Source organism: Gymnoscopelus microlampas (assembly GCF_963454915.1).
Source record: "Gymnoscopelus microlampas genome assembly, chromosome: 11".
Classification (NCBI taxonomy): Eukaryota; Metazoa; Chordata; class Actinopteri; order Myctophiformes; family Myctophidae; genus Gymnoscopelus; species Gymnoscopelus microlampas.
This window is the reverse complement of record NC_139948.1, coordinates 15969371-15984814: the sequence shown is the minus strand read 5'-3', so window position 1 is coordinate 15984814 and position 15444 is coordinate 15969371. Positions and strand designations below refer to the sequence as shown.

General features: G+C 42.0%; 1 protein-coding gene across 1 annotated transcript in view; it reads left to right on the top strand.

Annotated features, from left to right (window-relative positions):
* Nucleotides 1–3822: 3822 nt before the first annotated feature.
* The window catches only part of mgat5b (alpha-1,6-mannosylglycoprotein 6-beta-N-acetylglucosaminyltransferase B), a gene marked incomplete at both ends in the record, with an annotated part of 86243 nt that continues 74621 nt past the window's right edge, over nt 3823–15444 (top strand). The window contains 2 exons of the mRNA XM_084071681.1: nt 3823–3890; nt 5810–5922. Coding sequence (XP_083927807.1) covers nt 3823–3890; nt 5810–5922 — 181 coding nt within the window. The remainder of the gene's footprint in view (nt 3891–5809; nt 5923–15444) is intronic.

Sequence of the window (15444 nt, the reverse complement as noted above, 5' to 3'; positions counted from 1 at the left end):
CGTTTTGCAGTGATGGCAGAGTGAAGGCGAACAGTTTTATCATACATATGAGCTTTCATTTTCCACTTCTCCATTCCCCCCAGTGGCATCGTTTCCAGTCCACCGTAGAGAGCCATGGCTCAGTGTAATATATAACCACTTTAAAGACTTCCCTGGTTCCCCAAAGGTGGTCTTCCTCTGTGAACTCACCAGAGTGAGAGAAAGTGAGACAGACAGACAGACAGACAGACAGACAGACAGACAGACAGACAGACAGACAGACAGACAGACAGACAGACAGACAGACTGACAGACAGTGACTGAATGATTGAGCGAGAGAAACAGAGAGAGAGAGAGAGAGAGAGAGACAGAGAGAGAGAATGAGTGAGTGAGTGAGAGAGAGAAAGAGAGAGAGAGAGAGAGAGAGAGAGAGAGAGAGAGAGAGAGAGAGAGAGAGAGAGAGAGAGAGAGAGAGAGAGAGATGCCAGTGGATGGTTGGAGGCAGAGAAACTAAGCAATATTTTTCATTTGATGCTTTGGCAATATTGTTCTAACTTTCATCCTAAAAAAGCACATTGAAGTGGAATTGAGATAAAGGGAGACTGGGGAGAGACAATTATAAATAAGCGACTGAAGAAGAAAATAATGAGTAGAAGAAGAAGAAGAAAAAGAAAATGAAAAGGACTGAGAAAAAATGAACAGAATAAGATGCTCAAAAACACCTTGAAGAACGTTTGAGGTGAGGGAGAGAAGTGGAGCTTGCGTCCTTGACCAGTGGTTCTCAAGGCTTTTCACGTCAAAGAACCCAAATTAATAGGCATTGGGCTGCAGACCCCCATCTGAAAATACTTTGTGCCAGGGAAGGACAGATTTGTGTTGCTACAATGTTTCAAAAATGTTAGCAGATCTACATGGTCACAAACGTCACATTGCGACTTGTTGTGAGCTTGTAGATCATCTGATGTATATAGGGTTAAAGTGGTTAAACTTGATGCTGATGCTATATTTAATGATTTTGCTGGGGGCCCCCTCTGACCCCCTAAAGGACTCCTGGGGGTCCCCAGACTCCGCTTTGAAAACCACTGTCCTTGAGGGTGCACGTGCTGACGTGATTCTCCTTCACCTCATCAAAAGGTGTGAAATATGATCTGTGATTCTATGTCTGACTTATTTAACATTAAAAGTAATTTGTTCGTTATTTTCCCAATCACTTGACATCGCTTTGCACACTATGCCAGAAATTTCATCAATCAGTTGATATGGTTGCGTCATGTAAAAACGATTTATATTTGCTTCGGACTGCTGACAGCACACACAAACACACACTCTCACACACACACACACACACACACACACACACACACACACACACACACACACACACACACACACACACACACACACACACACACACACACACACACACACACACACACACACACACACACACACACACACACACACACACACACACACACACACACACATGTGCGCTTACATCCAATCTCCTTTCTGTCACAGATAACTCTTGCTAAGGTACTGTCAGGCAGCCAGCTGAACGGCCCGTGAGGTTGTCATGTTAAGTGAATGTGATCCGCCTTGTGATGTATTTAGAGCCAATGGGAAGCTATTCTCCACAGCCTGAGGCTCACAAGCAGGGGCCAATGTTGAGTCCAGAGGTGACAGACACAGCCAGGTTCCAAAGTGGGGGAAAACAGTTGCCATGGCAGCAAAGGATGCTGTTGCCTGCTCTCTGAGAACAGCAAGATGACTATTGGCTCTTTGGCTCAATGCTGAAGCCTCTCCTTTTGTCTTTGTCTCACACTTTCAACACACATATAACCTGCTATTAGAAATCCCCTCTCCAGTTCACATTGTAGAGGTGTAGATTGCATGGGGTTGAATTGCTTTGCCATTTCTGTAGCTGATCATTTGCCTCCCTCCCTCTCTGTACTGTAGAATATCTCTTTCTCTCTCTCTCTCTCTCTCTCTCTCTCTCTCTCTCTCTCTCTCTCTCTCTCTCTCTCTCTCTCTCTTGCAATATTGCAATATTGTCAATATTGTCACACTCCCTGACCATAGCGTTCTAACTCAGGTCCAGTGAAGCCAATCCTCCTCAAGACTACTTGGGGTGATAAGGCTTTCTGTTTCTGCCCCCTCCCTCTGGAATACACCCCCCAACCACTCCCAGCTGAGGTTGAGTTAAGATGTCTCTCCAACCCATGCTTAACCTTTTTTCATTTTTTTTGATCTAGCACATCTTTTTATTGTTTTTAGTTTTTTCTTAATAAAGTTGGTTCCTTCATTTTCTTTTATGTAAAGTGACATTGGGTACTTAGAAAAGTGCTATATGATTCTGAGCTAATATTATAATAATAATAATTATTATTACAATGTAGTGAAGGTTATAGTAATGCTTGGTGTGGACGGCCCTTTACCAAGTGCATTCTATGTGTATTTCATAATAATATCAATAGGCGGTGCTGTTGGGCTACTGTCTGCCCATTATCCTCAGAGTGCTGTCCGTGGTACTGACAATTCCCAGGTAGACAATGAGCAGTGTTAGCTTTTCCAAATATAGCCTACTTTCAACTTTCTATATCAGCAACAATGCATTATTTATAAGACAGTAATAATAATAATAATGTGTATTGTCCCCAAGGGGAAAATTGTCTTCACAAGGTATTGATATGATTTATTATTATGTATGACTTTAATGTAAGAGTTATAGCTTAACCTATTTCATTTAGAACAGCCAACTCTGTCTGTGATATCTCCGAAGGCATTTATGGACAAATTCGATCCCAGACAGAACAAATCATGTCCAGATGAATCATAGGCACACAAGGTCATCTTAGTTCGCTGTTCGAATAATCAATCAAGAAAATTGACTTCATTACCTCATGTTTTACCAAGTGGATCATTAGATGGCGCTGTGAGTAAATTTCAGCTGCAGCTTGAGGAACTGTAAAGAACTCGGAACATTCTTCTTGGCTCAATGGGAATATTACGGTCGGAAAAGTAGGCTTATGTACGCCATCCAGATAGCTGCACTTTATGATGCCGCCATTTCAGATCCTTGAGCTGTACTAAACAAGCGGAAAACTCTACAAACATCAGTTTAAAAACAAACAAAAAAAATCATCTGTCAGGTCAGGGCTTCTTTCGGATCGACCACCCTTCCCTTCACTGCAGCAGGATTCCCGCAGAAGTTGGTCCCCCTCGCAAACTGGTAAAGCCTAATTTATACTCCGTATTACAGGGGTATTTATTTACATTGATTTAGTTATGTTTTACTCTATGACTCCAGAGCGTTAGTGAGTTCAATATAAATTACCATTGGCCAGATCTGTAGGGGGCGCAGTGGAGCAAATCAAATAATTTCCGTCTGGCGGACATATTTTATTTTCTGCCCAAAAAAGTGTATCATGTAGAAAAGGTGGGGTCCTGAGAGGCTTCCCACCCTGGAGAATAGACCTTCAACAACACAAAACAGCCTTTTTTTTCGGTGAGTAGCGAAATAGTTTTGTTTATTTTGTTTTACTAAAGACGGAGACCTCGCACGGCAGTGGATTCTTCGGTCTATGAGTGGAGCAGCGCGCGTGGCAGGGCGTTAGAGAGAACTCACTAAACGCTCTGGACCAGGGCTAAGGGGGAATGTGTGTGTGCGGTGGAGAATCATAGTCTGAAGTTGTGATATTCCAGCTTCATTCAACACACCTGCCGCCGTCATTCTCAGGATTGGGAAGTTGCGGTCTTCTGGACACGTACAGTACGGCTCGCAGAACAACGTGTGTGTGACACAATGTCTTGGAGACGCGGTGCTTTCTTTATGTGTGGGAAATGATCACAACGAACGCCGACTTTTCCATTATGGTGAGACGATGTCTTCTGACGTTAAAACCGTTCAGGTAAGCAGCAGCAGAGATGCGAACACAAGATATTTAAACACAATTCGTCAATGTCGTGGAGTTTAACTCGCCGCCATAATGCCATTTAAGAAGAGAGCTTTCATTGCTGTCATGTATTTTGTCCAGTAGCCCAAAGACAGTGGTGGAAAAAGTACTGTTTTTTTAACTTAAGTAACAGTATCAATATTGCAATATAGAGATACTCTTACAAATAAAATTCTTCAAAATAATGTACTTCAGATGTACTTGAGTAAAAGTACAAAGGTATTGGTATCAAAATAAAGTACCAAAATAAGAAAGTACTCATTATGCAGAATGTCCCATTTCACAAGTTTTCAAAAGTGTATACAAATCTTAAACATATAATATAGCAGATATACAAGCTCACAACGCTTTGTGAGCTTGTATATTGGCTATTTTCAAATGGCCGAAATGTACCTGTATATAGGGCTGAAGTGTATGTTAATAATAATCCAAATCTACAAAGTAACTAGTAACTAAAGTTGTCAAATAATTGTATTGGAGTAAAAGTACAATATTTGCCTCTGAGATGTAGTGGAGAAGAAGTAAAAGTACAATTGGAAATACTCCAACTCCAGTAAAGTAAAAATACCTCCAAATTTTACTTGAGTATAGTACTTGAGTAAATGTTTAGTTACTTTCCACCACTGCCAAAGTACCACAGGAATCAATTGAGTTTAAAAATACAATGTCTCGATATTCTGATTCAATCATGCTCTGAAACTAAGAAGCACCAGGCAGTTACTGCTGATTGGAACAGATCAGATACAATCATTAATGTTTGCACAGCAAAAAGTTGTGACACTGCTCATAGACATGTGTGTGTGTGTGTGTGTGTGTGTGTGTGTGTGTGTGTGTGTGTGTGTGTGTGTGTGTTACATTTAGGGCGGGGGGCGAGAGAATGAATTGAAAGAGGGAGTAAATCGTGAGTGAGTGGAGAGAGAGCAAGAGAGATCTTGTGTGTGTACTGTATGCATGCACGTTTTCTCACAGACACAGTCTTCATGCTTTCCTGGGCACCGAAACCAGACTTCTCACCATTAGCCCAGATATTGGACAGTAATATGTTGCGACAGTGCTCTCAGGCACTAACTCCTTTCCCAAAGAAAAAAAATCTGTTTTTGAAAAGGCCAGGGTTTTTTAGGCCTAGCGAGGTAGAGAAGTTGTCATCATGCATCCTCAACACAAAGCTAGTGAAGTGAGCTTGGCTGTGTAAATGTATCAAAATTACAAGCCTGTCATTTTTGCTGTGCCGAAGGATGGTTTGAAAGCAAACATTTACATGTGCATGTTCTCAGCAGGATATTTGGAGCTCACTAACGAGCCATCTACATTTTTTCAATCCCATCAGTGCAAAGCATTCATTTAAAAAGCCTTTAATGGGGAAACAAAAAAACAACAACAAAAAAAGGATGTTTGTTAGGCATTCGCAGCACTCAAGAATTATAGCTATTCAGCTGTAGCTTAATGCTTTTGTTTTTGCCTGTTTGCTCACTGAACACAACACAAAAAAAGCTCAATTCGCATAATGGTTCATTTAAGATAGCACAGTCAAGCGGGAGCACACCGTGAATTTGTGTGGTTTGATGGGTGGCTTGGGTGCACAAAATAAACCATGTCAATGCAGAATACAACATCAATACCGTGTGCATACAACTAGGCACAGTTCTTCATTACATTACATTACATCTCAAATTGCTTTACGTGAAGTGAACTCTCTCACACCACATTGTCCATTGTTGAGTTGCAGCACATACTCACTTTACTCTTTTCCCCAAAATGTTATGCCTTACTCCTCTCATGCTTTATACACTGCTCCTCTCTCATCTGTCCCTCCCTGCCCATGAGTTCTTACCCTGCCTCTGGTTATCTTGTCCCCCCCCCCACCCTCCCTGCAGGATCTTCGTGGCAGGGATTGGCTTCTTCAGCCTGTGCTTCCTAATGACCTCCCTGGGGGGCCAGTTCTCGGCCAAGCGACCCGGAGAGTCTCCGTTCACCATACGAGCCGAAGGTAAGCCTGTGCCGTGGCCCCGTGTGTGTCGGTGCCACGCGGCAGCCTCTGACAACAGTCAGCGGCTGTGCGCTGCACTGGTAATGAACAGGCAGGGAGCATGCTGGGAGCGCGGCGGGGCGCCTGTGATTGCTGACAGACTCCCTGGGTTGGCTCATCAGGAGCGGTTTATAAAGGTGCCTTCAAGGGGGGGAAGGGGGGGGGGGCATTGGCACTGCCCTACTCCTCCTTTCCTCTCTCCTCCTGTCCATTGGCACTTGGCTGTGGCACCACTGTGTCCCCGCTTCCCAGAAACGGAGTAGTGTCACTCTGACATCCTTGAACTCATGAAATACACTTACACATTCAGAATCCTTGGAACGGTACGGCTGGGGAGCGGAAGGAGGTGGCCACTGCTTGCTGAAATACTTTTTTGGTTGTTGTTGTTTTTATTGGGCTTGTCAGCTTCGAGGGATGGATCCCATTAGTGGGCTGGTGCAAATGCTATATAAATAAATCAAGTACCTGAAGCGTGTCTCAGTGCATGCATTCGGTGTCAAAATGTGGTCCAACATAAAAACGTCACTAGAAAGTCATGGCTCAGTGGTGGTTTTGTGATTTTCAAGATTATTTATTGTTATTCTTAATACGTTATTCTTCTTATACACAAGAAAAAAAGGATATACTTTAGTCATTTGTGCTGTGAGTGTGGTTCCTACTTGTATGTACTGTATGTGCACACTGCGCAGTATGTGTATACACGTTAAATACATATTTTACATGTATACTGTATGACTGTACCCAGTGTACATATGTTTGTGTGTACAGTCTTGATAAGCAAAGTGTAATGTGCTAGTGTGGTATGTGTTTAAATATTGAGTGTGAGGAGGGGGTGTGTTGGTGTGTTGGTTTGTTGGTGTTTCTTTACTCTTTCTGTCAAAAAAAAAGCCTTAGCCATACTGTAGTGTAAGCCATAAGTAATGTTCTCCTCATGGTCCCAGGAGGCTTCCACTTGCATTGCAGAAACAAATGACCCTGATGATTGTTCCAAATCAGTTATAGTATTGTAGTACTGTAGTAGCATTACCACTCATAACTCATAACTGTAATTCTAATACATGCTAATAAATGTAAATTACCCAACGCGGGGACCGACAAAGAATGCCATTCTATTGCAGTGGTATGATCGGCAAGAGAAGTCTATTAGCTTTCCCGGCACGCTCTCTGTGTTTGTTTTATATGACTCTGCACATAAACCCTGCTAGCTCAAGCCATTTGGAAGAGTCAATGTTGGCTTTTGGGCCGTTGTCACTCACCTTTTTATCAGAGCCTGGCATTGTGTTGACACTGTGCCCTGTCCTCATCGAACAACTTACCAACTGGTATGTGCCAACTACCTGTTTACTGCACCCTGTCCAAATCCATCAGTGAGTTAAATTGCTCTTCTACTACCAGGAGTTTGTGTGTGTGTGTGTGTGTGTGTGTGTGTGTGTGTGTGTGTGTGTGTGTGTGTGTGTGTGTGTGTGTGTGTGTGTGTGTGTGTGTGTGTGAGAGAGAGTTTTCACACAGATGCCCTTCAGTTCTAGGTTAGGGTCACATTTATCTACATACTGTAAAACAGTACATACCAAAGTGTGTCATCATTTGTGGAGACAATGTTTGATCCATGCAGCCCCCCCCCGCTCCATTCAAGCTAGATAATATCCATAAGTTAAGCAAGAATAGTCTTCATATAATGCTTTTCTCTGTGTCGCACACAAATACAGAAGATGTAGAGATGGAGATGTATGGGAGTGAGAGCGATAAGGAAATATGGGGAATACAATAAATGTACTGTAGGTAGAGATATAACTGGTGCATAAATAGAGAGGTGTAGGAGAGGTGTAGAGGGGGGAGGTGTAGAGACATTTGGGAGACTGAATGTGGAGGAATAGAGACGGGGAGGGAAGATGGGGTGTGGCAAGGTACAGAGGGAGAAGAGAGGGGGAGAGAGGCAGAGGTGGAGAGAGGTTGATTGTAGATGGAGAGAGGGAGAGAGAGCGAGAGAGAGTGGAGTCAGGAGAACTGTCTGATTAATTAACCACTCTCAGGCTGCAGTCTAGGGAAGGCATCTTCCCTCCAGCTCATTAAACTCCAACCAAGGAGAGCCAGCCTCTGTAAACTCACAGCCTCTTTATGTGTGTGTGCCAATGTGTTTACGTGAGGCTGAATTTGTTTTCATACTACTACTGAGCGGCATTCACACTTTGAACTTTGAAACGCCATATATCGGGGCTCCCCAATCTTTTTTTGCACCAAGGACCACTTTCATGTAGTCAGTAATTTCACGGACCACCGAGAGAGGTTGATATGGTCGCCCATTGAAATAACCTATTAAATATGTAGACCTATTAATTTTGAACCCACATACATTTTATTCACATTAGTTGGGGACATTTTATATTGTTGTCCTGTTTATCTGTGTTTTTCCTTCTCTATTATTATGACTACAGTATATTTAATCTAACTATGCGTATGCGCACATCAACAGTGGGTGCTGAGCCAAAGGCGTGTACTAAATTAAAAGTAGCGCCCGCACACCTGACTAAAGGTAAAAATACATATTTACTAGCAAGACAACATTTTGATCCCTTGTGGATCTTCTTCCACAAGGAAGGAATGTAAAGGTAGTCCCTGGCCTACAGTAGATCCTACGGATCAAAATCTGAAATTAAAACATGGATTGATGGATTCTTTTTTTAGAGAGAGAGGGAGAGAGAGCCTGTGCTGAATTTAACATGGAGACGTCCTTGATCTGCTATTGATCGAAAACACACGCTTCCTTGTTAAATAACAAGTTTGTTGTGGCTGTACATGTTAATATTATAATTTTAGCACTTTGCACAATGTGTTTCAATGGGTTGTTGACTATCATCTTTTGTTAAGTACGCTATCCAAAACATTGGTGAGAGATACATTAGCAGCATCAGATCCGACTGTGGGCGGCTGTTCTACAGCATAACGGTCGTGAATATTATATATCAAATACAACTTTTTTTAGTGCAGACTGGCGTTGCGGGCTATCAGTATCCATGGACCCCAGGTTGGGGACCCTTGCCATACACCATCTATGAGGCAGATTAGGAACTTCTTTTCACAATTTGGTTTCCCATTCTCAATGCTTTAGCACCAAACAACCAGTTTCCTAGTTGACTTGAGTATCTACAGCGTGATATTATTCAGCTACTACATTAGGGTGGTCTATACTCAGTATTTAATCCATGATTATAATTCATGCATTTACTTAATTACCTGTCTTTTGAAGGTACAGGGAACTAATGATATGGGGTGGAAGAAAGAGGCGTGGGGAAGAGAGAGCGAGCGTTTCCTGCGAGTGTGTTGAAATAGTGAGCCTTTTGATCCTCTATATCAGTGGTTCTCAACCTGTGGGTCGGGGGGGTCCCCAGATGATAGTAAAGTGACCTTAAGGTCTTTCAATACCTTTTTAATACCTAGAAAAAGAAAAGAAAAAAAGACCATTACTGCATCAAAAGTAATCAACATAGGCTTTATTATAAAAACTGGTGAAACATTAGCCAAATTGTCAAATAATATAAGAGGCAAACATTTTGAAAATGGCAGATCTACAAGCTTGTAGATCTGATATTTTCACGATATTTATCTGGAACCGAGTCAAACTAAATGTAATGCCTCGACTACAATTCCAAGTGCTTGTCAGGGTGGGGGGTCCCCAGTTCAAATAGAATTATATTGGGGGTTCGCAGCCTGAAAAGGTTGAGAAGCACAGCTCTATATCTTCAAGGCTCCAGAAGTGAATAGTGGCTTTCTAATCAGACCTTTGAAGAGCACCTCCACAGAGGTGTCCCTCTGTCAACAGAGGTCTCAGTGGCCACAGTTACATGGACACTCATGTATTCATTCAGAATGAATTCATTCCGAATGAACTCATTCTGAATAGAGGAATCTGATCCACTCACCTGTTTACATGGGACCTGAATAAAAGTATTCCTCGTTTACACGACCAAAGCATTCATTCAGAATATAACTTTTGACATGCGCAAAGTGGTTCCCGCCTACGCCCGGGCATGGACCAGGGGCCACTACCCGGAGCAGAGCTTCCCCTGGTGGGCATGGGAGGAGGCAATAGCCCCCTTGTGCCTCCGCGGCGGCGGAGGTCTATCGGTCGTAGGCAGGCCGGTAAGCAACGCACCGACTCCTGGCCAGGCAGCGTTGTATGCGGTGCAAGCCTGTGTTCCTTTGTCATCGCCGTTTTAATGCAAAAGTAGCAGATCTACAAGTTCAGACCAGTTTCTTTTTTTGTATTGGTACCAGACACGGTAAAACGTAGGCTAGCCTATAGTATTTGTCACATTTCTCATGTAGGTACCGTACGATGATGTCATCGCGCATTCGCACATGGTCATTATAATAATAAATGGAGAGAGAGAGAGAGAGAGAGAGAGAGAGAGAGAGAGAGAGAGAGAGAGCAACACTACAGTCTATGATCAATGCGTTTCTGCGTTTACGTGTGGATAGGGATTTAAAAAAAAAATCTTTGTCATGTGGCCAGGGATTCTTTTTAAAAACTGAGGACTAAAATACCTGTTTAGAAAAAGATCCCAGCAATCCTCAGAGCGTCCGTTCTCCTGGACAAGTCTGGGCTTAACCATTACAGGCTTATTAAATGACGCTATTAGAAACATTAATTTTATCCCGCAGGAGCGAGCGCTTTTCAGCACCAACCGTGGCCGAATTAGAGTTTTGATAGGTCATTTTTGGACAATTCTGACAGCCCTACTAAGCACGGACATGCGCGAAGGAATGCATGTATTCCAAACAGGCAGGAGCGTTTGGAATAAAGTGTTTACATGGTCAATTCCGATTGATTTAACCCGATTCAAACGGTCTATACCACCCCTCCTATTCCGAATGAAAATGCATTCGGGTCAGACTGGAATGGAATATTCTATTCCAATTGGGGTGTTTACATGAGCAAATCTATTCGGAATGAATTCATCCATTCATTCATTCCGAATAGAAGTGTATTCATTCCGAATACAACTGTCCATGTAACTGTGGCCAGTGTGTAGAGTTAAACGGAACAAGGCCACCCTCTGGTTCGTCTCAGTTTGAGCACGTTTGTCTTAATGTTTCAGATTGTAGTAAACTTAGACTAAACATTTGGAGCTCTGCGGAGTAAAAAGACTATATTGCCTGTACTACCATCTCCCGATGCAGGGATCCAGAAGCTAGATTCTGATGCGGTATCTCATACACAAGCGTCAAATTCTTGGGTTTTGGTTCCTATATTTATAAATAATATGCATGAGCTCCAGAAGCGTACAGTCTGCCTAACAGTCCGGGGGTGTTGTGATTATGTGGATGACAAACTATCGATGCCCTTCCGTCTTTGTGTTCGTCCTGAGGTACAGCATTTGAGTTAAATGCCACTGATGGATGTTGATGGTGGTACACCAACAGCCATGTACTGTGCTGGTATTAAGTCCATGGAGCCTATGAGACCCTCAAGCCACATGAACGCTAGTAATAATTCATTCATGAACTTGTCTTGAGCCACTGCTCTGCCCTTATTGTTCTATATTGTTGCAGAAAATGCAACTCTTCTTCTTAAAAGGTCAAGACAGAGTGGTTCTATTATTGCTTGAACTGTACAGTGTGTATAGGGTGTTTTTCTTTTCTGTTTTTTCTTTTTGGGAAAATAATGAAGGAACCACTGCTTGGTCGATGGCTGGACCGTTGATGGCCTGTTGTTTTATCCTGAATCAAAAACCTGTTCATTCCACAGAGTTTTAATCCATCACCGACTGGAATGACGGTGCGTCGCACTCACACTTCGTATGCACACCAGGCTTTTTTTTTTGACAGACACTGATGGAGGTTTTTTATTTCACGGCTCAGCAGTCTTCACTACCTGATGCATAAAACAGAGAAATTTATGTCACGGGGGTCAGAGTCAAGATGTGACATTTCGGCAGGCCCGCCAGTGAGCGTGGGCCCGTATTGTCAGGAGTTCATTTGAATGAAAAATGGGAGAAGTAATCCGACAGACACGAAGGTACTCTGGTACTCTCGTCTGGAATAGATGAGAGTGAGTTTCACCTGCAGGAAGGAATCGCTGAAGACGATTCTTCTGGTGACTTCACACGCCATGTGCTTAACACAGCAGAGGTGTGATTGAAACAGATGTGTTGGTGCTTCTGTCGCCTGGCACTGAGAGCGAGAGATCACATTCTTGAATTGTGTGGCAGCCATCACTAATGCTTGATTCATACACTGTCATATGACTAAATATAATTCAGGCTTTAGACGTTGTATTGATTGTTGTGCTGTCAACCATGATGGGCAGTGGCATTTGTCTCCAGTGGTTCTCAAACTTTCAAGGACCCCCAGAACTCTTGCGAGTATACAAACTCAACCACATGGAGTTGTGGTGTGGACTCTGCTTGAGTTAGAACCCTTTATAGAAAAAGTTATTGTTACAGTTATCATTATTGTGGACAGCCTGAGTGCATGACTCAGATAGGTCAGTCTGTATGAAAGTAAGAAAGTATGAAAAGATGAGCTACAACGGAGAGAAGTTGGGCGAGGGCTTTTGTGAATTTTCATTCTTCCAATCCATTCTTATACTGTTTTATAATTTATATTTTAGATTTTTTTTTTTACAGTTTTCATTCCCCCCCCCCCCCTTTTTTTAAAAACAATATATTTATTGACATTTTTAATTATATATAACATAACAACAACAATATGGCTCTTGTGTTAAATGCCTATAAATAATCAAACAAAAACAGAGCAAATAGACATCACATAGATTAGTTTTCATTCTTATTGAGGTCAAGTTATGTTATTTTGTTTGCCATAGGGTACAATTGCCAATATTGGATTGCATTAATAGTAAATTGCTTTTTTATGTAGTACAAAGAACTTTCAATTGATTAAATTGTCTCAATGCCAGTGGCAAACTAGGCACTGCGTTTTAAATTGTAAATCTTTCTGTTCGTAGTCTGTTACAATAATGAACTATTGCCCCATATGATGTGCTTAATCATTATGAACACACACACACACACACACACACACACACACACACACACACACACACACACACACACACACACACACACACACACACACACACACAGACACACACAGACACACACACACACACACACACACACACACACACACACATTTGTGTTGACACATCAGTTATCTAAATATGAATCAATACTGTGAAGATAATTGGAGGTGTGAGTAATTTTCTGAGAGATTCTGCTGCTGTGCGTTATCATGGCACAGCGTTGACTGGGGATTAGCATGACTGATAGTGCGGTATCTATCTATCAAAGCCCTGGTTGCCTGATTGATTTAGCGGATGATTCTAACTGCAATGCAAGACCTCTCCCTGCCCACTGACACTGTGTAGAGCAGAGATATTATTGATCAAACGTCCTCAATTATGTAGAGGTAGACATATAGTCAGTCGGTAAGTTAACCCAGGCTCATTATTTATTCAGGGATAGTAGAATCTTTCTTACTATGTTGTTTTTGCATGCAGAAGTTTTTAAAGGCAATACAGCAGTCCCTCTGCTCATTATATTTTCATGCTGCAATGCTCTCAAAATGGATAGTGTTGCAAAAAGGAAAAATCAAAGTGACAGCCTGCTGTCCTGGCAAGTTGTTGCGTGCTGTGATTCTAAAAACAAAGTGCTCACCACAATACCACATTTTCACATACTATAGGAATGGGATTGGAATTGCATTTGCGTGCACATATAATATGGATACTACATCAGCAGACTTTGCACTCTGTGCCTGAGTCAGCCATTCCTTGCTGTGCTGATGGCTGGGAGTTTTTTTATATTCTCACTGGATTTACAACGGCCCAAATCAGACACTAAATGTAAACATGGTTACATTGGCCTAATTCATAATTTAAGAAAGATATGCTCCACATTCCATTGTTGTGTGTTCAGAATAGTCGACAACAGAACTTAATTCCGGCCACCCAATGTGTTTGTTTGTCTTCTTTTGTGTTTTTCAACATGTTCATCCTATTTTAGTTGTTCCCCATATGTGTACTGTGGTCCCTGTCAATACCAAGCCCTACTGTTGACCTGTGGACCCACATACAATAAGTCTTCTAATACAGATGGAATCACCAGCTTTTTGTTTTCACCTGGCAGCGAGGAGTCTCACTAGGAAGCATGCAGAGGTTCCCGCTATCTCCCCCAGCTCCCCTCCCCGTTGAGCAGGCGCCTCTACCATCCAGCAGGGCAGGGGTTGCTAGTGCAGCGATAAGGACGTAATCGCTCACTTCCCATGTCGGCAAACTAAGATTGTTCACCTGGACTACTTCAAAAGAGTGAGAAACGCCCACGGGCACAACACCAGAGGGAGCTCCAATGATTCCCCCCCAGATTAGGCACAAATATGGGGATGAATTCATTCTACTATTATGCCACCGAAAATGTGGTATGCCCTACCACCAGCCATCAAAAAGCGTGACTCTCTACGCTCCTTCAAAAGTACCATAAAAGAGCACCTGTCTTGACCTAGACAAGTCTTCTACCTTGCCAAAATAGCAGTTTTTATATAAACTAGACCATACCCGGTGAAGGGCGCAGACGAAAGTCGTTGCAAACGTGGGGTTAATGCACGTCCTGTCGCGCGGTTTCTCCCCCGCGCGCGTCCCGTCGTGGCACCCCCCCCCCCCCGGTCGCTCCCGTCGCGGCAAGAGCCATATGAAATCCGTTTTATTTTTTTCCAAAATTCTGTTTTTTCCATTTTAATATTTCTGAATTCTGTATTTTGCTTTTTATGCTCATTTTTACCATAAAAAAAGTGTCTGGTAAGTGGAAATGAATAAATGTTCAAGATATAACAGTCCATACATGTCTCTGAAAGAAATCTACACAATTCCAAATCTTTAATATTTGCAAATTATATGCAAACATAGAACAGTATATAAGTACATTAAATAGCACCAATATAGGCTTGCTATTTTAATATAGCAAAATATAAATATAAAAACGGATATATAAATACTATGTTGTTATAGTTCTCTCTCTATATATATATATATATATATATATATATATATATATATATATATACAAATTTGCTATATAAAATAGCAAAATAGGCTTGCTATTTTCTGTTGCCCTGCAGCAGGCTTGAGTATATTTTTTGATGGCATTTTACACCACTAACAACATTAATCAGAGAATCACACGTCTTTGTCACAACTCGTGTTTTGTCTTTTTGTAGTTTTATTTTTAACCAACACAGTACAAAGTACTGGACACACAGATGACACACAGGTCATAGATGACACAGGTCATAAACCTGGAAATACAGGAAAATAAACATTGTATTACCATATATTCATAGCATATATGATTCACAATTAAACAGCTGGTAATGTAGCACTGTCTATCACAGTAGAACCGAAATAGCAGAAAATGACTACAATAGCCATGAGGCATTCTGAACCATGAGCCAACAACGCGTCGCCCCAGC